The sequence below is a fragment of the Mchenga conophoros genome, linkage group LG5, assembly GCF_057382185.1.
Source record: "Mchenga conophoros isolate Kocher_MC1m ecotype Shallow Benthic linkage group LG5, M_conophoros_male_GT1.1, whole genome shotgun sequence".
Classification (NCBI taxonomy): Eukaryota; Metazoa; Chordata; class Actinopteri; order Cichliformes; family Cichlidae; genus Mchenga; species Mchenga conophoros.
Genome location: NC_140530.1, coordinates 17,978,447 through 18,002,908, shown reverse-complemented (window position 1 = coordinate 18,002,908; position 24,462 = coordinate 17,978,447). Strand labels below are relative to the sequence as shown.

The 24,462-nt window shown below is 41.8% G+C and overlaps 1 protein-coding gene across 4 annotated transcripts in view; it reads left to right on the top strand.

The window, feature by feature from the left end:
* Positions 1-24,462, top strand: part of rargb (retinoic acid receptor, gamma b) — a 47,799-nt gene that overhangs the window by 17,367 nt on the left and 5,970 nt on the right. For 2 of the 4 annotated variants that reach the window (XM_085273813.1, XM_085273812.1), the window contains one exon: positions 3,798-4,159. In XM_085273813.1, coding sequence (XP_085129939.1) covers positions 3,991-4,159 — 169 coding nt within the window. In that variant the 5' untranslated portion in view covers positions 3,798-3,990. Of the gene's footprint in view, positions 1-2,464; positions 2,482-3,797; positions 4,160-11,986; positions 12,248-24,462 lie in introns of those variants that run through there. The other 2 variants (XM_085273814.1, XM_085273815.1) reach the window with 2 other exon arrangements.

Genomic DNA, 24,462 nt, shown 5'->3' with positions numbered 1-24,462 from the left:
TTGGGTTGGAAAAACCCATAAAGTTCAGTAACACTTACACCCAGGATAACTGAATCCAGATAATGCTCCTAATAAGAGCTTAAAACATGCTATTCAGAAAGTGGTTTTTTGACTTTCGTCTGTTTACAGCTGAACAAAAGTGTTGCGACACTGCATCAAAGACAATGATGTGGCTCCAGTACGTGTGGTTTGATGGAAGTTAAGAGAAAACAAGCTAATAACACTGCTGGAAACCCCCATCCTTTTTTTCTTTGCAGCAAGTCTGTTTTTTCATCCTCAAAAATCTGGGAGAAAAAAAAGAGCATCAGTTTTATGTGTGTGTGTGTGTGTGTGTGTGTGTGTGTGTGTGTGTGTGTGTGTGTCAGCACGACCAGGACCAGATGACCCAATTTGACCTGACCCAGCCAGGTCTCATAAAAGCAGCGTTTAGGCCAGGAGGCCTGGAGACACAGCGCCACTTTTGTTGGTCTACTGAAGGTGTATTCCCCCCGGAGGCAGAATGAGGGGGCGGGGGTGTCGCTCATTAGAGAGAAAGAAACCAGTCCTTGGCTTGGGCACTCATTATTTCATAGTTTATTAGTGGAAATAAAGTAGTTTCTTTATTTTTATGTATGTTTTCTGCAACCGCTCTGCCCACTCCTCTCCCCCCCCCCCATACTGCCGTACCACAGTCTGCTCATTCTGTTATTAATGCCATTTGCAGTATGGCTCTAATTAACAGGACTCTGCTCACTTTTTACACGTGGCCTGCCAGATGCTTGAAACTCCCTCATATGCCCCCCCCCCACCCCCTCTCTCTCTTTCCCTCTTTTCCTTTGTTTCCCTCTTTTTTCCATCTTTTTCCTCGGCTTTCGACACTTGATTTTTTCTTCTTCATCCCAATCCTTTTATACATCTGGCTTTCAGGCTTTCATAGTACTGATTTCACCCTTTGAAATCGATTGGTTAAAGAGTCAACTCGAAGTTGCTGCATCTGCGATAGGATTCTCTGTCCTATATTTACTACTTCATTCTTCAAGGTCAATTGCCGCTTTCAATGGCGCTTCGGCATGTGTGAACATTGTGTGTTTTCCACTGATTACTTGCCCATGAACATGATTAAAGTCAAAGAACATCTGTGCGCACTCGCCGCGGCAGCCTGCGTGTCCGTTCTTGACTGTCTCGCCGTGTCCTGCTTTCAGAGAGACATGCGTATGCATAAGTTTTACAAAACGTGGCCATTCCACACCGCGCGTGTAATCCTGCACACTTTGTCCGACCTGTGTTTGACATTCTTTAATCGTCAAACACGAAACGGCTTTGTGAAAAACAGTTGCAGGGACTCTCCCTGACCACAGCAGAGCCAAGCAGTTACAGAAAATGTGTCAATACGGGAAATATGACTTTTAAAACAACACTCACTGCGCTGACTTTGTGGCTTTGTGTGTACGTGTAACGTCTACTGTATGTGTGCGTTTGTGGGAGAAAGTGGACGTAAAAGACTTTTTCCTCTAGTAATCGCACACTGTAGATTAGTTGAATAGTTGGTCCACCCTATTACTGTCAGTGACAGTGAGAAGCACTTTAGTGGTAACACGAATTAAAATCAGTAGCACTACGCTGTGTTTCCCTTTTTAAAGTTGTCAGATAAATCATTCAGACCGCCACTTCCCGTGAATCTATAATCAGTAATAACAAAGTTAAACCATATTTTTAATACCTTTCACGTTTCTTTTACAAAAGTATTTAGTACCTCTTTATTCAATACTTTGTAGAGGCCCCTTTGGCAGCGGATGCAACTTTTGAGTGTTTTTGGTTTCTGCAAACTATGCGCACCTAAATTTGGGCAGTTTGTTCCGTTCCTCCTGCCAGATCCTCTGAGGCACCATCAGATTGGTTGGGAAGCATCAGTGAGTGCTTTGGCCGGGCTGCTGCTAAAGGACACTCAAACACTATCAGCCAACCTCTAAGTGACTCCAGGGTTGTTGAGGTTGTGTACTTTGGGTCGAAATTGAACTGAAAGGTGAGCTGTTTCCTAGTCTCACCTTGGAAAAGGGTTTTCTTCAAGTGTCTTTCTGTATGTCCCTGCTGCTGAAAATAACCCTCTCATAGCATGATGCTACAACCACCATGCTTCCCTCTAAAAGGCAGGGGTCACCGGTGGACCACGCACAGTCCACTTTGATCTGTAGATGACCTGAGCAGGAAAGAATCGCTCCCCTTTCCCATCTTCTGTCCAACTACTGTCATTACTAAAAAATACTTCTATTATAACACCAAAGAATTGTGTCATCATGGCTCCTGGGCCTATAGGTGTTGCATTCTTCTTAGTATATATATATATATATATATATATATATATATATATATATATATATATATATAGGTCAGTGTTCACTCATCACGCTTTCTTTTCTTTTTTTCTCATAGATGCTGTTTAGCAAATACCAAGCTGGCTTCTCTCTGCCATAAAGACATGATTGATGGAGCACAATTGAAAAGGTTGTCCTTCCAGCAGCTTCTCTGCAGAGGCCGTCTGAAGGCCGTTAGTTTTCTGGCCACCTCTGGCAGAGAAGCCTTCTAGCTCAGTTACTTGGTTTGACCAGTTTGATCATATATGACTTTCCACACCTTTAAGAGTTCCTTGGATTTTGTACTGTGAACGATTAAAGCATACATCCAAAAGATGTGTGCCGCACAGCTTCCATGGCAGCTGCTATTTTTAGCTTGCTCCCGAGAAGTCCCCTTGACCACTTACACCGCGCAACTCTGCAATTTTCGTTCTTTCAAACTGATCCAAATTTAACATGAAGTAACATCGTTAGTGATGACAGCGCACTAGCTGACCAACCTTTTGTTCACACCTTTCTCTCTGTAGACATACAGACAGATAGATCGATCAAGACATGACTTGCTTTTGAAGACGAAGCGCTGATACATCCTCTTTGTTTTTTGTTGTTACTTAGAACTAAGTGTGCGTATCTGCTGAATCAGAGCGTTAGTCATACAGTTGTAGTTCAGTGTAGGACATTTGTAAATTCATAATTCTCTCACTGTGCCTCTCACCCACCCTGGGTGTTGGATTCCCATGCTGAAGCAGGCCCAAAACAACAAGACATTCTTTGGCCGAGCTGTATTTACCACAGCCCAACCACAAAGACTTAAGCTCCACCCACTCATGAAATCACGAAGGGGATGGGAGTCATAGAGTAAGATGATATGAGGGCTGCCCTAATTTAACTTTTTGGATGGGCCACAGTGTTAATCCTGAGAGACGGTTAAAGGTGAGAAAAGTTGCACTCATTGAGCACCTTTAAGGCAGTGGAGGAAAAGTGACTTTCTTTTGCTTTTTTCCGTTAAAATGTGAATGAGTAATTTTGTGTGTGCATGTGTGTGTGTGTTCCTGTAAAGGGTTAACTTTACCCATGTTGTAGCTGGCCGCTCTCGGGCAGGCTGGCAGGAGTCAGGCTGGCAGGGGAAACAGAGAGACCCTTTATAGTACAGTTCTGCTGATTTAAATCATATGGCATTGCCTAAAATTATTGCACTACTTGGAAGACAGACAAAAAGAAGGATGAAAGTTTTGTACTCCCCTCTGCTTCAGCTCTCGCAACTGCTTCTTCGACACTTCTGTTTCCTTTTCTACGTCTTTCTCTAATTTGGCTTCGTGGTTGGAGTTTGCTTTTTTAGGTATCTCAGGTTTGTGCTCAAAGTTAAAGATTTTTGAATGAATTGATGGGATTGTTAAAACGTTAGGTGAGTTTAAAGTTAATAGGCATATTTAGCCATTCTTTCTTCTCTTCTCTCCTTCTCTACAGAGTCTGGACCCGGCCAGGTTTTGGTTGCTTGCTTTCATCCCTCTTACCTCTCTGTGAGTGCAGACGGGCCCGCAGCTTTGAGGGGCTGAATGGCACTAGTCTGTTTCAAGCTCAGCAGAGGCTCCTGACGAGGAAGAAGAAACGGCAAGAAATTCTGAGAAACGTCATCTAAACCACCACTGTACTTGTCACGATGGCGGCCAACAGAGAGCACCAAGTGCGTCACATGACGGGTTACCCTCGTGCCATGTACCCCTTCACCTTTAACTCCATGCGGAGCCACTCCCCCTTTGACCTGCTGGCCAGTAGTCACCTTTTTGGCCGTTTTGGCGCAGACCTCCCCAAAGAGATGGCTGCATTGTGTAAGTATTAAAGTTTACTATAATTGTTATATGTTGCTCTGAAGATGTGTATTATTGGCAGTTTGAAGCAGTTCATGTGTCCATTATGTTTCTTTAAGCATTTTTTAAAATTGTTTGTATGAGAACCGTGATGTAACCGGTTACTTCACTTATCCTTAAAGCACCACATCATATTTAACTGTCTTAAAAATGCCACAGTGTCACATAATAACAACGGTTTAAACTAGTGTAAAGTTCAGTCAGGAGGCAAGAAATCAGAATCTCACACCCCTACACATGACAAGACAGTGTGTCCAATGTCTGTCTCCTGACCACTGCTTTTCAGTGTAAGACATTAGAGACTCCACAGTTTTGTAAAAAAGTCTTTAGGGCCAATTTGAGGTTATAATAAGGCTTTAGATCATGCACTGCTGAAGCGAAGAGAGTTTTTTCTTGTTTTGTTTTTTTAAAAAAAAAAAACTTCCATGTGGTAAACCAGGCAGATGAGGGCAGGCTGGAAAAAGGGAAAAGAGTTTCTTACTTGATCCCAGAGTAAGCGGTGCTAGATCGAGAAAAAGTTCACTTTTTGAGTCACAGGGGGTGCTATTGCACTTCACTGTGACTCGATGACACAGAAAGTCGCTCGAAACGCTGAAATGTAAGGTTTGAACAAAGACAGATGCTAACCGTTGACTTAAAGGATGCAAAGCACTTAATCTGCTTCTTCTGCAACATACTTTTTGTTGAAAAGGACTTTTGTTATATCCACTTTTGTTATTAGTCACACATTAACAAGCCACAAATACTAAATCTGTGTTTTTGTTGATTAGAAAACTAACCTTTACAATACACAAAAAAAAATGTCTTACCTTAGTTTGATCTCTAATTGTCTGCAGAGCACGCTGCTCTATCCCTCTGTTTCAACACTGGAAAGCATTTATAGTTACAGTCTCAAATGCCCTGTCAGGCTGACATCAGGTTTATAAAACCCTGCTGAGCACACTTGTCAATCAGTGTGAGTTTGTGTCAGTGTGTGCACAGATGATGTGTTCACTGAGTTATCTGCTGATCTTTAGTCATTTTCTGGAGCCTCTCTCTACAAGAGGGAGATCTTCAGGCTAATGGCACTCAGGCTGTGATTACATCTTTGAGATGTCGCCTCTGGGACTGTAACAGATACACAGACAGAGACAGAAAGATTTAAGGGACAGCATGAAATATTCCAGATAGATGATTAGCGTCGCATGAAGCTCAGACAGACTGCCAGGTATGCACACTGTATGTAAATCAGTCAAATCGTTTTTGATATATTGGTATTTCAAATTTGTTTGCTAGTGTAGAAAAGACAGAGAAGAAAAGGTGTGAGAAAGATCCTGAATAAAATCTAGGATTACAGTTATGTGGCATTATCAGGACTCTATATGTCATTCCTTAGATTAGAGTTACGTGCACATATCTGTGGTCATTTTAACTTCTGTATAATTTACTACTTCAGCCTCTGTGTGCAAAGTGAAGATTAATATTATGATATATAATATTACATTGTTCAAATACAGTGTTGTGCAAAAATCTTGCCTTATCCCTCATCTCTTTATATTTTGCTTGGAAAATGTGAAAGGGATATAAGGATATATAAGGAAAAACAGTTTGCACAGTTCTGACAGGGTTCAAAGTCAATATTTGGTATGACCACCTTTATTCTTCAACATGAATGCTCTTAGTCCAGCTTTCATGTGGTTTCTTTAAGAAACCTTCAGGAATAGTTCCCCAAGCTTTTTGAAGGACATTTCCTTAATGAAATGTCTTCTTGAAAGCCGTCCTTCCACTGAGACCATCTCTGATGAGGCTTCAGTGAACAGAAGATGGATCAGCTGAAAGGTCACGTGCATCTCTCAGATCCCGTGTAATGTCTTTGCTGGATTTTTTTCTATTTCTTAAGGACATGAGTTTCAGATTCTGTTCATTTTCTTTAGGTAGGTTTATCCATTTTTAAGGAGACACCACATTGCAATATGCCAAATTTCCCAAGGTGTATGTTATTGCTGGCATTTTCACGGTTTCAACTAAGGAAATGTGAATAAATGATGTGTTTTTGTGACAGGCTGCTAGTATCAAAGTGCCTTAAGATACAGATTAAAATTGCTTCTAAGTTTCTGCTTTGTACGTTTAAGTTATGTGTCTTTTCAATGCTTGAATACATCATTGGCCAGTGTTAAGTGTCTTAACAAGAAGACAATAAAAATTCCTCTGAAATGTTCAGTTACAAGATCTGGAGAAAGAATTAGCAGCAAATGTCCACGAAAAAACTTTAAAACACCTTGAGAAAGCCTGGAGAGCTATTCCTCAAGATCACTTAAAAATGACAATAAAGTCTGGCTCCGTGGAAGCAAAATGTGAAGAAATGAATGACACGTGACTTTTTCGCAGTACTGTACATGTCAGTACTTGAAAATACAGAATTTTTAAAAAATGGCTGTAATTAATCTGCAACTGGTATAGTGATATTGTTGTCCAACCCCTCAAATTAAAGCAGAGCTTGTGCTCTTTAAGCCTATATTTGCTATAACTGTAACTTTGATTTGTTTTGACACACAGTGTCCAAAAGTATTGAATCTAAATGTTTAGTAATGGCGCAACAAAGTAACACAGAATCATTTTAGTCAGAAAATCTGCTTTTGTCTCTACTGTTTTCTCTTATTAATAGATGGCAGAGACCTAAAACTGTACTGTAGGTTGTGGGTCAGCACCAAAGATTCAGGAATTACTGGTGTTTGTGTCTTTAACACATTCAACCCCGAGATATAAAACATGTATTTACAGAGCGGAGCATCATCAGCGCAGTCATGATTCAATTTGAGGCAAAACTTAGGAAGTAGTATAATTCAAAGGAGGTGAGGAAAATAAAGAGATCACCTGTTCAGTCACCACCTACTCCCCTTTTCCTAACCATAAGCACATCATTTGGGTTTTTGTGGAGCAGACTTTATATTTTTATAAAAGCACGAGAAGAAGAAGAACTCAGCTGATAAGCTAATGGCCTCAAGTTTGGCTCTCTATTCTCTCAAAAGTCAGAAATGCTGTTGGCCATGTCGAGGAAATTCTTGGTACGCAACATTTATTTTAAAGGCAGCAAAAAGAGTTGTGCTTGAGTTCGCTCCAAGTCTTTGTGAAGCTCTCACTCTGGTATCGGCTCCTCTCTGTATTGTATTACAAACAAATCGGTGTCTTGGGGCCACGGGCAAAACAGTGTTGAAATGTAAATTTAACGTTTCCACAAACACTGTAAAGTGCGTGAGTTTTATCATGTAAGTCAGTTTTAGAAGGACACAAAAAATACAAATCCATTCTGTAAACTTTTGTGCTTCACAGAGTTTCACTCGTGGGAAATTTCAGGTTTGTTTGTGCTTCATGTTATCTATGCCTTATATTCTATGTTCAGTGTGCTGACCACAAATATTAAGATGAGTAGAAGTCAAATACTTACACTTAATGGTCATTTTGTTAGATACGTGTTTTTAGTTGCTCATTAATGCAAATATCTAATCAGCCAAACACATGACGGCAACGCAATTCATTTAGCCGTGCCGTGGTTGTTAGTGCCAGACTGGCTGGTCTGAGTGTTTCAGAAACTGCCGAGGTACTGGAATCTTCCCACATGAGCATCTCTGGGGTTTACAGAGAATGGTCTAAAAAAGAAAAAATATCCAGTGAGTAGCAGTTTGTTAAAGGGCCTTGTTGATGTCAGCGGTCACAGGAGAATGGTAACTGCTTTGAGCTGATAGGGAGGCAACAGTAACTTAAGTAAGTGTTAGTTACAACCAAGGTATACAGAAGACCATGTCTGAATGCACACTATGTCAAACCTTGAAGCAGAATGGCTACAGAAGCAGAAGACCACACAAGGGTCAGCAAAAAACAGAAAACTGAGGTTCACCAAAACTGGACAGCAGAAGATCGGAAAAACATGTATTTTCTTGTCATACTTTTGGATCAGTTCGCACTTCCACAGCCTACACGAGTATTCTTGCTGACCACGTTTGTCCCTTTATAACCACAGAGTTCCCATCTTCTGGTGGCTGCTTCCAACAGGATAACTGCCACGTCACAAAGCTCCGATCATCTCAAACTGGTTTCTTGAATATGACATATGAGTTCACTGTACTCGAATAGCCTCCACAGTCGCCGGATCTCAATCCAACAGAATACAATGGGAAATGGGAGATTCACATCATAGATCCGCAGCCAATAAATGTTATTACACGGACCAAAATCTCTGAGGAATGTTTCCAGCACCTTGTTGAATCTGTGTCATGAAGAATTAAGGCAAGTCTTAAAAAGGGGGGGACCTACCCCAGTACTAACAACGTGTAACTAATAAAGTGGCCACTGATTATATTTGTCCAGCGTTATCATGGTTATTCCTCGTCTGTGTTTGGTATACAAAGCAAGCGTGTGCTTGGTATTGCAGAAGGAATTCAGTTATCATCATTATAATTTGGGAAAGGCGTTGACACGTTTCTCCACCAAGTGAATAAATTGAAAACTAATTGCTTTAACTCTGCAGGTATCCCGTATATAAACAGAGTTTACTGTGGCTGCCTGCCAAGAAGGGTTTCAATAGGAAGAATAACGATGCAGCCAATAAGCCCTTTCTTTATCCTCAAGTGAGGCTACAATAAATTACTTATCTCCCGGTAGTGTAGTAAGTGAATCAAAAGTTTATAAAAAAATTTCTGTGGAAGTTTGAGCGGGATTTGCAAATTAATTCTATCCATGCCCTAATCAGTGTGAGTGGAAAACTGGACTTTGTTTCCTAATGAGATGAAACTCGGAACATCCCTGGAGTTGAAATTAGCGGATATCCACATCAAAAGACCCCTGCTGTGTGTTTAATCATGCTCTGAGTTCTCTCTTCTTCCCCTAATAGCTGGACAAATTTGGCAAAACACACATGCGACTGATTTTGTCTGAGCCTTTCCTGCTCCTCCTGCTCCGGGTTTCCTAGAAGTTCTGTAAATACATTGCACGGTATCTGGATTTCACGTTGAATATCGATTGACGCCTCCTTTTGTTTTCTGGACACAAAATTGGTTATGAAAGTCTCGCAGGGAAGTGGTGAACACAATGTACCTTCGTAATTTCTCTACTAGTAACATCTTGTTCTTTGTAATGTTTTGAATGTGTGTGTGTGTGTGTGTGTGCACACGTGCGCGCGTGTGTGATATTAGTAATATGAACCTAATGGCTCAGAGTGAGGCTTGTGTGTTTTTCTTTTGTGTCTGTCATCACAAGCACTCTGTTTAAGCACATACACACATAATTGTCTGTGTGTCAGAACACACACACACACACATTTCCACTGCCACTCTGTAGGCTGCACATTCCAACACCCATGAATATCACAAACAGCAGTCTTGTGCTCCTTGCCTCACATTTGTGACTGTATTGGTGCGCTTACAGATGACCGCAGTGAGACTTTGTGCAAATAACTGTGGTTCAAGCAGGAGGAGGTGCCTGTGGAGAAATAGACAGAGAGAGAGAGGGAGAGAGGGGCCATTGTTCGGCGCTGTGTGTTTGTGTCAGACATGACGACAGGATGAATAGCCGAAGAACCTGATTGTGAATAGCTGTAATGCGACTCGGTCCTCCTACAAGTTGTGTGTGAGTGAGAGAAAAAGAGCAGGGACAGAGCTGAGCGGGGAGTCCTGTGTTTTAAGCTTCAAAGGCAAAGAGGGGCAATTTGCCGAGCCTAAAGAGCAGGCGTGAGCCCGTGTTTTGGTAAAATAGAAGGAAAATGATACAACTTCTTCGTCTTCTTTTTCCCTCCCTCTTTCGCATCCCCCCCTCGTTCATTTGTGTGCTTCTCTCCTCAAAGCAGCAACAGGGGGCAGGGTGCTGCAAGGCAGGGAGGGTAATTGTCTCAAGGTGTGGAGAGAGTTCAGCGGGCTTGTGCAGCTACGCTCCCCACAGTGCATCGTAGTGAGCGGGTGTGCGCTTGTGTGCACAGCTTGGCCAAGACCGAGGGGATGGCTAGAGGGCTAAGGGGCGAGATGAATATAAAAGTTAATCTGCTAAAACCGGCAGAGATTGTGTATGGTGTTTTCAAAATATTATATAAAGTTAAAAAAATGAGGAAGAATGGGTTCAGGATGTTGAGAGCAAAATAAACAAAAAAGCAGGGGGAAAACAAAGAAAGAAGAGAATTGTAATACGCGAGAGGAATATGAAGTGTTCAAAGCCACAGGCTGTTGGAAAGTCAGTGTGCAGGCGTGTACCCCTGCATGTGCACATGCGTGTGTGTGTATGAAGTGTGTGTGGGGGGTGTTAGAGCCCCAGTGGGGGTTTCTTCCAGAGTTCATCCCTCTTGAACGAGGGAAGGAAAGGGAGGAGGAGAGCGAGAGGAGGGAGGAGGGTGAGTGTGTCTCGTATACAAACTATCTAGACTTTGGGCCAGCGCGGTTCGCCTGCAGCTGAGCCGCACTTCGCCACACTTCAAGCATCCAGCACGCTCGGGGAGGGAGGATGACTGAATCCATTTGAATCAACGCAGAAGATTTTAATTGCGGCTGCACGTGCAATGAATTAGTGGCGAAAGAGAAACCTTAAAAAGGCGGTCAAAACTTTGTGCAGCATGAGAAAGTTGGGGAGAAAAAAAGTGAATTATTTATGTATTGAACCATTTGAACCAAAAAAAAAAGAGCCCATCAGGTTGCCGACCACGGATGGATTATTCATAAACTTTCGGGTGAAAAGTCGCTCTTTGTTGTCTGTGAGGCAGTATTTCATAAATCCATAAATTACACATGATCGGCTGATCGTGAGTTCTTATACAGGCTTTCTGGAAAGAATGACGTGATTTGGCACCAGCTGTTGTCAAAAGTGACACGATGTTTATTTGTGTTTAATTAATTGTGATTAGTTGCAACTGCCGGTCGTCGGTACACAGCAGACCATCTGCACATATGAAATTCCTTTTAATAATGACTCACTCATGTCTTGGATTCTATTTTTGTTCCTCCATATGTAATTACACAGTTATGTCCGTGTAACTTAAAAAAAATATTGGCATTTGATTTAGTAGGTTTCTTTTCTGCTGCATTCTTTAAAAAAAAATCACAGTAAATATTCCCAAAGCAACCTTTTGTAATAGGTTTTTAATTTTAGGGATATTACAGGCATTAAGTGTGTGTCTGGGGCCACGTCCCTGTGTTGCTGTGGGGTTTGAGAGCGCCGTGAAAACAAGCAAACAACAACGCTGTGCTTCACACTCTGCCAAGTAGGAGAAGATTTTTGTTTTTTAAAGTTTTTGCTAAAGTTGACCGAGATGTTTGCGAGAGAGGCTATTTCTTCCCTGCTGTGGTGAAACAAAAACAAAGTTAATGCGGAGAAAGGAGCGGGGGGGGGAGGAGAGGAGTGTTTGTTTTCATTCGTTGCATATGAATTATAAAGAGGTGAGTTTGAAAAGTTGAAGAAGAAAAGAGCCCAGGAGAGAGGGACTGTTGTGTGGCCAGTTGGGGAAAGCAGGTACACGCCTCCTCGTGTTGTTTTGTCCCTCCTCTTTCTTCTTCCTTAACCACACCCCCCTTTTTTCTCAGTACTGGGAGAGCCGCTCAGATAGTTGGCCGTGACTGCAGCGGAGTGTGAGAGGCCCAGAGAGCCAGCAAGAGGGGAACTGAGATCAGTTACAGCAGGGGAGGCGAGCAAGTGATCTGGGAGCAGAGGGGGTAGAAGCAGCTCGACTTGTAGAATGGTGATAAGGTGAAGAGGGGGATAAAAACTAAAACAGAAAGAGGGGAGTTTGTCCATGTAGAGGACTTTGGAAAGACAGGACAGCCAGGCAGAGGAGGGGGGGGGCAGTGGCAGGGTCAAAGACAGGCAGATAGACAGATAGACAGACAGACAGGGAACACCTGGACCACTCAGGGCATTAAGTTACTTTGAGATTTCCTCAATAGCAAAGAAACATGTTCGACTGCATGGAGGCTCTGGGGCTGGCCCCTCGGCCCCTCTTCGATGTGTCCAGGCAAGGCTCCTGCATGCTCAGCAAGGCCACCCCTTACTTCTCCGGGCTGGACCCTTTTGCCTGGGCTGGGACAAGCAGTGTTCAGTGTGAGTACTCTGTCCAGTCCGTCAGACTGTAAAAAAGAGCAGCTGTGTGTGTGTGTGTGTGTGTGTGTGTGTGTGTGTGTGTGTGTGTGTGTGTGTGTGTGTGTGTGTGTGTGTGTGTTCTTATCAGAGCCCTGGTTTTGTTATCACGGAGCTCTCTCCACAGGAAGAGTCAGATTCCTTTCGATTATGTGTACCCATTCTCACCCTGCAGTGTGTTTGTTTATGTGCTTAGCGTGCTTTGTGAGTGTGAGCGAGTGAGTTGGGGAGTGTATTTATACATCAGGGTGTTTGTTTTCCTTATGAATGACTTCACATGATTGACAGCTCTTTCAAACAATGCAGGGACTTAACCCGCCGATGTGTCCAGAAAACAACAAGCGCCAACGTCTGAGCCGAACGCTGCACTGACAGATCGAAGGCAAATGGGCCTCGAAATCACATGGTTGCAATCAGGCGAACAAACCCAAACACAGAGCCTCAGTTAGTTAGAAACGGATCATTTACAGAAGATAAATAAAGATAAGTAGGGAGACATATTTTATCAGAGAGGGGAGCTTTTTCACTTTTAAAAAGATTTGATCTGAGCGAGCACTGATGCAGGAGCAGTTAAAGAAAAATGTGAATTTTAGCAGCGTTCTGCAGAAATGAGAAGCACAGTTATTAAAAGATAGATGTTGGATGGCTTGACATGCTATCAGTCACTGTTTCTCAACTCCACAGGCTACACATTCTTTTGACGTTTGACCAAAAATTGCATCACACATTGAGGTACAATGCACTCACCACACAGTTACACAGTTATACAAATGCGGAAAAAATTTGCTTTATCTCATAAAATAACGAGGCCACCTTTTGTAACTGTCGCGGAGCCCATTTTCAGACTCTCAGATTACACTTGGCTGGGTGACTTGGAAAAAAACAAACGTTTATAGGAGCTCGACTTGAGGTGCAGTCGGGCGCGTCGCCGAGCTGAAACTTTTCTGACGCGATTTGAGATGTCCCCACCGAGCACCTTGAGCCTATTTATCTTCAGTAATTATTTAGATACCAGCGCATCAAACCCTGTCGAGCCCTCAGTGCTCGCTAATGATGATGGATGAGCAGTCAGGATGACAAACACCACAGCAGGGCCTGTTTCAACTCGCCGCGGAGCTTTGCCAGATGCCACACTGAAAGACAAATGTCCGCAAATGTTCATTAATCATTGTTATTTAACTGCATACAATGTATTTTTAGTTTCTTTTTCTTTCTTTTTTTTAAGTTATACAGGCTGCTCCAACTAGCATCAGCCAAATCGTCTGGTAAAAACAGTGTGAAAGAACTAGAAGAGTGCTCACTTCAGCATCACTAACTGATTGATTCATTAATCGAGAGAAAATGATTGACAGTTTCTTTGACTGATTAATGTTTTGACTCACAGAGAAAGTGATTGCATGTATCTCATAAAGTGTCATATTTATGCTCACTTGCTTATTATTGAATAAATTGTAGGTTTTGCTGTTTTTTGCATTTCTTGTTTTTTTCTGCAAGATTTTACATTTTGTATCATCTCAGTTGCAAAAATAGGTTCAGGAACCTGAGTTTGGGTTTTATTTTACTATTTTCCAAAGCCATGGCTCATTTCAACATCTCAGGATCTATTGTGAGTCTGACATGATTTTGATATTTTTTTCCTACTTTTCTATAAACTGGTGCATGGCATATCTTTAGAGCTGATTAGAAAGAGAACAAGTGAATGCTTTTTCTTTTTCAGCATTTCTTTGGGTGAACATGTTCTGTTGGACATTATGGCGCTAAATTCCTCAGGGCATTTTGGCCTCTCTGTCTTCTCTCTGGTGTGTGTGTGTGTGTGTGTGTGTGTGTGTGTGTGTGTGTGTGTGTGTGTGTGTGTGTGTGTGTAAGGGGGGGTCATCTTTTCCTGCGTTTTTTTGCGAGGCAGTTCAGCACCTCTTTGCCTTCCTTTGTTTCAACGTCAGGAGGCATTAAATGGAGCGGGGACATGCCTGAGTCTGTCTGCTCTCTCTGTCACTGCCTCTTGTGCGGTGTGACATTTGCTTTTTTTTTTTCCTCCTCTTTTGAAGATCTCCTTTTTCTTCCAGTAGTTGCGTGTTCTTCCCAGCAGTAAAGTGTGTTTATTCTTTTGCCCATACACGGATCAGCTTACGGGCCTCGTGTTGTGTAACCAAGAGCTTTTAATGATTCAATTACAATTATAAAAGGCCCAATTAAGAGATTAGGTGGTGTGTAAGGGGCATGGGGACTTAAAAGCGAAGCGGGGTGAGAGAGGAGTGGCAGGATGAAGTTAGATGTTGGGATTAAACCCACCGCTGCCCTTTGTGTCCTGGTGTTTAGAGCCTTGAGGGGAAACGGTCTTCTCTTCATTCAGTAGTAATCCCCGTTTTTGCTCGGCATCTTCTCCTCTTTGAGATCAGGCTCTTCAAAGCTGCTTTAACAACGGGCCATCGTATCATCACACTGAAGAAGCAAAGCTAACTATGATACAGCTGGAAGATGCTGTTATAGACAGACAAGAATTGTGCTTAAATCACGAGATAAAAAAGTTTTTATTGTGTGTTGTCTTTATTGGAGTAGAAGGACTTAGATATTTATGTTGGCTGTACTCACAGCAGTGTCACTTGTTTCTCATACAGTTTGGTAGTGTGTGTGAAGTAGTCTTTTTCTCTGGAGCTCCGCGTTCTGTCTCCACTGTTGCTTTTAGCAGGAAACAGAGCAGCTGATGTGTAAACACAAGTTCAGTATATGTGTGTATATGTATATCCGCTGGAAGAAAACGGATTCTTTTAATTGTGATGAACGTGTGCTGCAGTTTAATAATAACCTGACTACATCAGCTACATGTGTTGTGTTTATATATAGCTGATTGTTATCTAATATTTGTCAGTTCTTACTTTAAGTCGGGGGTGTCAAACATATGGCCCAGGGGCCACAGTCGGTCTGGCAAAAACTCTAATCCAGGCGGCTGGACAGCTTTGGAAAATATGAAGGACGGTATAAATAAGGGACTTTAAACTTTATTTTAAATTGTAGCTGTTTTTAGTATTTTTTTTTACAGCTAAAGCTAAAGAGCCATTTATGTTACACCAAAGTAGTCAAATTATCATATAAAGAGTTTAATGACAGAAAAGTTCCTGATTTTCACTGTTTACTATAAAAATCTTAGTTATAAAAAAATGAATCAACCAAAACTTCTTGTTTGATAAATATGCGACAGTATGGGCAGTGTGCTTTTGCATTTGCTAAATTGCAGAAAAAAACTGAGATGTGCAGTTGAAAGTGCACTGCTTTCTCTTGGTTTAAAAGACATTTTAAGATAGAATTTCAGATATTAAATATTTGGTTTAATGACAGAAAGTGTTACTCATCCCCACTTAAGATCGGGCTTGTATGTGACCCATGATGTAAAATGAGTGTGACATTCCTGCTTTAGGCGATATTATTGTGTTTCAGATTTTTTTTAATATGACCACACATTTTTGTGTAGAATGGAGTGGCTACTAGTGGGTTAGGTTCAGATTACTTTCCCAGCTAGTAAAACAATATGCCAACTTTCCTTCCTTTAACAGAGTTGCCTCTCCCATCGCTTTCTCTGGTGAAATAAAATCAATGTATCCTGACAGATTATTTCATTGCTTTGACTTGTGTAAGTGCCATAATAAGATTATATCTCCAGTCTGATTACTTTGAGTAATTAGGCAACAGTTTGCATGCAAATTTAGTGTCATTGCTTTTGATTTTGAAACCTCCAGACGTGGCAAATGTTAGGCGTGATTCATGTGGGGAAGGCTTATTATTTTTGCTGTAGTTTAATGAAAGCTTTGAATCCAGTTCTTCTGATTACTGATTGTTCCAGCTCGAGGCCAGCTTCTTGTGAGGTCCAGCGGAGTCATGCTCAAACTTGTCTCCAGTCGTGGCGTTCCAGCTTTCACCCCATTATCTCCGTGCCTAAATGATTCAGAATTATTAATGTACTACAGTATTTCATTTCATTTACATTCTTTTACATCATTTACATTCACACTACCTAGTGCAAATCACTTGTTTTACTGGTGGGTGTAACATTCAGAAGTAAATCAGGTTGAACGGTATCACCGCATCATTAGGTCTTTGTATAGCAGCAGAACGTTTTCAGGACATTAAAACTTAGCAAATCAGATTAAGATAAGACTCAGATCTTATATTTTATATTATAAGAATACAAAATCTTACCACATTGCCATAGGGTCATGCAGTTTTAACTACCACACATGCAAGTGCGTGCTAAGATTAGCAAAAGAGAATGTGTTTGAGAAACTGTGCTGGTCTCAGTTTTGCATTTAAGGTGCCCAACGGTGGAAGCCGACTGTGGAGTGAGATCCAAAAGCAGGGGAGGTGGGAAAATATAAAGCTTGGTTTATTGGGTGTTATTTAAAAAAAAAAAAAAGGAAGGGAGGGACAAAAGGGACAAACTTGAATTTAACAACCTGCCCCGTAAATGCACCCCCCCCCCCCCCCCCCCCACACACACACACACACACACACTCACACGCCGTGGCGACAAAGACAAACTCCTTGACCGTGAACACAAGAACAACAAATGATTACAAGACTGCTGTTTTCCAGGTTTTGTTCTGAAACCTTCCCTTGCGTTATTACTTTGTTGGCGTGAAGTGTGAGAAGTGCAGATTATCTTCTTTCGGGGCCATGTTTGTACTGAGGCTCTGGCACGCTTTACAACAGTGCAAGGGTTCGCGAGGATGGAGGGTTTGGTTTCTGTTTTTGTAAGCGAGTTTGTGCAAATGTGTGTGTGTGCCTTTGTGCACCGTTGCCTCTGTGTTTGCTTGTGTGCCTCCTTTTTAGTGTTTGGTGCAGTTTTTATGGAGCCATCTCCTGGACAGTAGCCTGGTTTTCACAGCCCTTCCTTTAAAAAGGCACTGCCAGTGACAGGAAGGACTCCTCCTCCTGCCAGGGCAGGAAGGCAGGAGAGGACACAGGGGGGAAGAGGGTTATTAGTGAGGGCCTCGGGAAGAGGAGGAGGGGGGCAATGGTATTGAACTTAGAACAGCTGATGAAAGGGATTGTCACTGAGATCTCCCCCGTCTCCTCCCTGCTGTCGTGGTAATTACTTGCTCAGCATATTTGCGGTTGAACCCCCCTCCCCCAAATCTCCCCACCACCACCTCTGTTGCTGCTCTTAATACAGTTTAGTATGAAATACAGATAAAAAAAAAAAAAAAGTCATCAGTTTTGTGAGTTTTTTATGGACTGCGTTGCAACTATTTAATAATAAAGGACATTTATGGCAGCGTTTCCTCCCTCGCTCCCTCCTCTCGCCATGTTTGCGAGTGTTGTTGCACTCCAAGTCACACGGAAAACCATCGCTCACTGTCCAACTGACCCCTGGACTTGTGCAGCAGCCCACACACGCACACACATTCGCGTGTACATGCACATTCCACAGCACGCTGCTGAACATTTTGTTTGGCGAGAAGTTATGTAAAAGCTACATTTGTTATCGAAATTAAAAATTTCAACGGCTAGAGGAGAAAAAAATTGGTTTGGTTAGGTTACGAATTTGAATCTCCTGTAAACTGAGTCACTGTTTCGCTGAATTCCGATTTGGCTCACAAACAACAGTATAGGAATTATTAAAGTTTACACATGCTTTGCTTTACCTCCCATTTCAAGAAAGATGCGAGGCTCGCCGGAGCCCTCAGGACAAAGTCGGGTTCAATGAGACGTGTGATGGAGGCCGGCTGAGCCAGGCTGCAGGTCCTACAGGGCATGTATCACACACAAGGAACAGCTGCAGTGTCACTTTTACTCTTTATGTGCGATTGTTTTTATTTAAGCTGCTTCAGCATGTGGTTACTTTGTTTTCATTTACATGTAGCTGTTAATACAGAATGGTTAGGGCAGAAATAAAATAAATACATGCATAAATACTTTATTGACCCCACAAAGGAAATTATTGTGGTACAGCAGGGCAAACTGCAAAATAGAACAGTCTACAATAATCTGTTACAAGAAAATTGATCCCCTTAAAATTCAGCCAGTTGGCGCATTTTTTTATGTTTTCCAAAAAATTGAGTGCACAGAGGAAAAGCAGGAAACCCCCCCCCCCACACACACACACACACACACACATACACACAAATAAGTAAAAAGCTAATTATGAGTGGTGAAAAAGAAATTCCACAAACAAAGCAGTTGCTATTGTTGCAGTTTAACTGACATCTGAAGGATTTTATCACTTCCTGCTGTCAAATCTGTTCACTTAAACAGCTAAAACCCGATTAAGCCTTTCTTTTCCTTTTTCCCCTGTGTTTTTAAAGCCATGCTGGTCAGAAGATAGTTTGACAGTGTAGCTCTAGTAAACTTCTCAGGAGTGATATGTTGATTCCTGAGCTCTGACTCTCAGGCATCAGAGCTGATAAAGAAGAGCGGCTGCTGTTGTCTAAACAGAGATGTGCTGATCTGACAACAAACACTGAGGAAACAGGAAAGGAGGAAGATGGAAAAGACATGTGAAGGAGGAATATTGTAGTGTGACGCCGTCTGCAGAAGACAGGAGTCGAATTGTGTTGTAGCCTGGCTGTGAGTAGATGAAGTTTAGTTTAATGGCTCTCCGGTTCATGACGATAAGCTACAGCATGCCTATTCAACTACGAAGTTAGTTGGGCCAGATTTTCAAACCGAGGAATTTATCTGGGCCAGATATTTTTTTTGAAGCCAGCAAGCAGCAGATCATGATCAATTTCAAACCCACACAACTGTACTGAAAAACAAGTATTTTTTTTTATCCCTTTTCTCCTGTAAATCTGGTGGTGACCTCTCACAAATGCACACCAAAAGGTCCATTTAAAAAAAAGGGAGCTATAACTAAACTATTTTTTGCACATTTGAAATAATAATAACAAAAAACATTTTGATAATTCCCTTTCAAATTAAAATAAATATTTCGCTGACCACTCACTTTTCCTGCCATGGATGGAGCCCCATCGGTCACAAGTATACAGACACGCTTCATATCCAGACCATTTTCCTCAAAAAGAGCTTAAATCTTCTCAAACATCATTTCGCCAGCTGTGTGTCCCTCTAACGGTAGCAAACCGAGCAATTTCCCATCCAAAAAACGGACATATACGCACAACTGTGCATTATCAGTTCTGTCTGTGATCTCCTGCTATGGACATTACATCAGTTTTCTTCAGGTCATCTAACAGCATTTCAAACTCGTCTGACGCCAGAACTTCAATTCTACGAATATTTGAACTGTCCTACAGGGGTACGTTTTTAATAGCAGATGTCACACTCACTTTTCACCGCATCCACCACGGCCAGCATGCAGTATTTCATTGCTTCAGAATCTGTGAAAGGCCTTTTCTTCTTTGCCAAGAAGCAAACACAAAGGGAAGATGCTGCAGCTCTCTCTTGGGCTGTACAGGACCCTCACCATGGTAGTACAACTCCGGTTGTAAGATTATTAAACTCGGTAAAATGAATAAGTATTTGTCAGTCCGGGCAGGGTTAAACCGACAGTTTTCATTGTCAATTTTGCGCTTTTGGAGTGAGAAAGACATGCTGTTGTCGCATCATATATTACGATGATTTTTTAATATGTTTACATCACGGTGTATTGTGGGTTAAATATTGCTAGGCTACTAGGAGTGTTGCATTCACAGTCTACACTACGCTGTAGGAATTTTTAATTTTTTTAAAAATTAATTAATGAATTCATTTTTTGCGTTTTCTCTGTGTTTCTGCCAGGACCACAGGCAGGGCCACTCGCAGGTTGCTTCTGGGCCGCATTTGGCCCGTGAATAGGCTTGAGCTACAGTGTGAAATATGTCATATGACAGGTTATATTTATCGTTTTTGTTGCATGTGAATTTCTGTGTAGTAGTTGCGTTACAGCAGCTGATTAAGCTGATTCACACGAGGCGTGTCGTGCCTTTTGAGTCCAGCAGCGGAGCGGAGTGCTGATTGATGTTGTGACATACTTGGGGGTGAGTTGCAGGTTAAGAAGAGAGAGGGATTTTTTTTTTTTCGTTTTCCCAAGCCGAAGCTCTGAGGCTGAGCTCAGTTCAGGGTGATGACAGCTGCCGACAGTTTTTGGCTCCTCTCCCTCTTTCTCCACGCCAGGTAAAACCCCCACTCCCCCTCCCTCTCTCGCCGCCTTCAGCCGAGCGTCTCTCGCCCTGTCTCCCTCCGTCATGTGTCTCTGAGTCACGTCCCTCCTCACCTGCTCTCACCACCTTCAGACACTGTCAGTCACTACCTCTCTCCTGGCGCCATATGCAGCTTCTCCGTTTCAATGGGAGCTGTTTTTCCACTGGTTCTCTCAGGGCCACTTTTACATCGACAGTGTTACTATATAAACAGAAAACAGCGATCGGGTTGCAGCACCACTCATCCAGCGCCGACTCCTTCACTTCCACCTCTCACACCTTTGCTCTAATAACCCAAAATTGAACGCACACTATTACAAAAAACACCCAGAAACTCAAATTCTTGCATCTGTTGCTTTAGAAGTAATTATCTGCAGCCTTTTCTTTTGAGAGGAAAGCAAGTAGAAAGAGACTATTGTCACTAGTCTGGTTTTCTGACCTGGGTGAATACATATGAAATCATTTTTTACAAATACAATAGCTGCTATTGTGTGTCTGTCACAATCACCCCAAATCCCAAGTTGCTCTTTTTCTAGATTTTCCATTTAGTTTTGCATCGGAAGAAGAGAAGCAGCAAATCCATGCAGATGAAAAAGCTGGAAGCTGCACGTTGAGACGTTCTTAAAGTCACACAGAAGACAATGCAAAGTGAATCCTCATGTTTATTCATTGTTACTGTATGCAGTAGTGCAAAGCACCCGTCTTTTTTTTTTTTATCTCAAAATCCTTGTATCTCCGGATACATTCATATTTGATATATTTATCCTTTATTTATCTGCCCATAAAAAGCAGGAACTAGGAACTTATTCATCACATATCAGAATCCAACCATTAACAACTATTGGCTGCTAATTTAAACATAATTTTTAAAACCCTTGTTTAGTGAGTAAGACATACAAACAATCAGTAATTTATACGTCCTGTTTTATTTCTGACTTACTGTTTTGCAGTGTAAACATAATACAATGTTTCATTCATTTTAGTTAATTTATGTATTACAGAACAAAGAAGTCGACAGCACAAAAAATCCCGCTTGTAAGCGTTCGAGTTTTTGGTACCTACCCCATTGTTTGTGGGTCTGCTGAACCCACAACATCACTGGGTTTTAAAGACAATACAACCGTAACAGTTTCTTTAAAAAACACTTGCAGACTTTAGTAAGCCTATAATTTGTTACATTTTTTTTTTTAACTTTTTGTCTCCGCTGGTTTATGTTTCGTCGCTATTTATCGTTGAATGGAAAAATTTAGAAAGAAGGAAAATGGTAGTTGAGTCTACTTGGGCACTCAGACAACAGGAGAGCAGAAAGGAAGTGGAAAAAGAACAAACTGCAAGTGTTTTATGAAATTTTAAGACATTTTCCAAACAAATATCAGGAGACTACCGAGACCTCAAGACCTGATTTCTACTCGTGCCAGTAGAATCGTCTTCAGTTCAATTCGGTTTTATTAATATAGCATAGAATAGAATAGAATAGAATAATCCTTTAATTGTCCCACAAGGGGAAATTTGGTTGTAACAGCAGCCAAAAAGACACATATACAAACAGGACACGGAACAGAAACATACACAATTTTTCTTACACTACATTACTAGATACAGCATCAAATCAAAACAAGACTTCTTCCGGACAACTGATTCTTAACCCCATTACCTTTGTCTTTCCAAGTATCTCTCCTGCACTGTGACAGCTTTCTAAATATTCCTCTTGATAAGATCTCACTTCTCAGAACTAATGCTACAATGAACAATAATGAGTCACCCACTCTTAACGGCTGTTTTTCATAACTGTGAGCCCGTTTCACTTACCACCCCAACAACATGTTATCATCCCCCCTCGTCTGTAAATGGTCCATTCATTTTAACGACTCTAAATACTTGTTTAGTCTCATAGAGGGTGCCAGCCTACTTTAAACATGCAATTGTATGCCTTCTCATTAAGAAAAGAAATCTTGACCTTCCTTATTCGTCAAACTTTAGATCAGTCTCTGCCTATACCTCTCTGTTAGTTTTGGAGAAAGAGGTTTTCCACGATATTGGTGAGGTTTTTCATTTCTGGCTTTAAACTCCGTCACAACAGAGAATCTGCTCTTGTAAGTTTTTGATAACCACTTGTGTATTTCAGATGGTTCTGGTAATACCGCTGTGCTCACCAGTACATCCAATACAATCGATCTCATTTCTTAAACTATGCAAAAAAAACCTGACGTGATTCACTTCTCACGCCTCTTTAACATCGAGCTGATATTATATCCCAAAGAAAGTTTTTTCAATCATAACCTCCAACTAAAGTTAAACGATTTCTTTCAATCAACACCGGAGAGAAAATCATTCGTGCCGTTATTGCATCTATTGCATTTTATGCTGTGTTTTCCTCTCGTTGGGTCCAAAATCTATGTGTAGTTTCACACACTAAGAGTTTAAAGCAGGTTGGGAACACACACAGAAAGTACACAGCAAACCTTTCATTCTTTCATTTACAATTCCCACAAGTCTATCAGCCGTGAGTGCAGTGAATACAAATGTGCAGGGAGATGTGCAGAGTGTGCTCAAAGAAAATATGTTTTCACAATCTCTTCACATAAAAGAAGTCAAGATCACTGAGTACAAAGCTGAGAAAAAGTCATTGAATCTTTTTTTTTTTTTTAGTAAACAATAAAAAATCCGACACATCAGAGCAACACACAGAGGTGGAAAAAAATACTGCTTGCATCATTTGTGATCTTTTCTTTTTTAAGAAAAGGGACTAACGAGTCACAGCAGTGTGTGACGATACAGTGTGTTAAAGAGACCTGCAAACCTGTACTTATAAACAAGTTAACAGTAATAACAGTAATAATGTTGAACGATGAGATGCTGGTAGTGTGCAGTGATTCTGGTTGGTGTGCTTTGTATTTCCACGTCAGATTCATTGTGTTACTGAAAGAGACTCGTACACACTCGTCTACTGACTGATGACACACTTCCATATAACAGTGGCAAAACCAATGCAGAACATCACACCACCGCTCCAAATTCACCAGTGATTAATGGGCTAGGCACGCTGAGTGGTCACTTTTTAAATAACACCGTGTCGAACACATTCGTGAGCTCCTCTTGTTAGCAATACTTTCTTCAGTCAAGGTCAAAGTTAAATAGTCAGGATTTCATTTAACCACTCGGCCACTGGGAAGTTTCTGTCCTGAAGCTCACCTCCTTTCCCCCTCCTCTTTCTTTCTCTTTTCATTTTTTCCCTCTACTTTTATTAGATTATTCCTTTTGTGCCTTTGCCCCTCTGTTTTTTGAAACCTTACCGCTCTTGTTAATGACAGAGCGGGGGTTCAGGTTGGGGTTGCAGTGTTTGGGGTTGGGGCAAGACATTTGGTTCAGTCCTGTGCTACCCATTGAAGGTGACAGGAGGGGCTGTGACTTTGGGTTTTTGACCCCAGATTCTTTATTTTTACTAGGAAGGGATCCAAGGATGGAGCTGTTGATGTGAATAGCTGCCCAAGGTGACTGGATCCCAATAAAGAGGCCGTCACCCTGGCTGGGGGCCTCCTTCCCATCCGAGACACAACGTTTATAGGCCTGCTTATGAGCCTGGGCTACTATTAAACCCTGTCCGGCCTGCACTGAGGAATTTAGGGCCAGGAAACAAGAGAGTGGGGGTGGGAATGGGCAGAGAGAGGTGAAGTTGGGGTGAGTGAAGGTGAAAGTTGAAAGGCACGTTCGAAAGGAATCTGCTTGTTTCGTAGTCGTCGCCTTTAAATGCGTACCAGGCGTGTTGCGGTTTTTGCTCTCTGACTGCAGTGCGAGGAGGCGCGGCTGATTAAACGCGTCATTGTATCCATTTTGTATCATTTGGTTTGAGCGTTTTCACATGCGGCAGAGGAATGGCATTGCCTGGGGTCAGCATATGGTGTTATACAGTGTGCAGTTTTCTTTAGCGCGACAGTGAGAAGGAACATAAGGAGACAGCAGAGTCTCATAAACATCTCATCTCTGTTTGTTCACATGGGGCTAGGGACGACCTTTCAAATAAAAATGGGAGCTTACACACACTCGTAC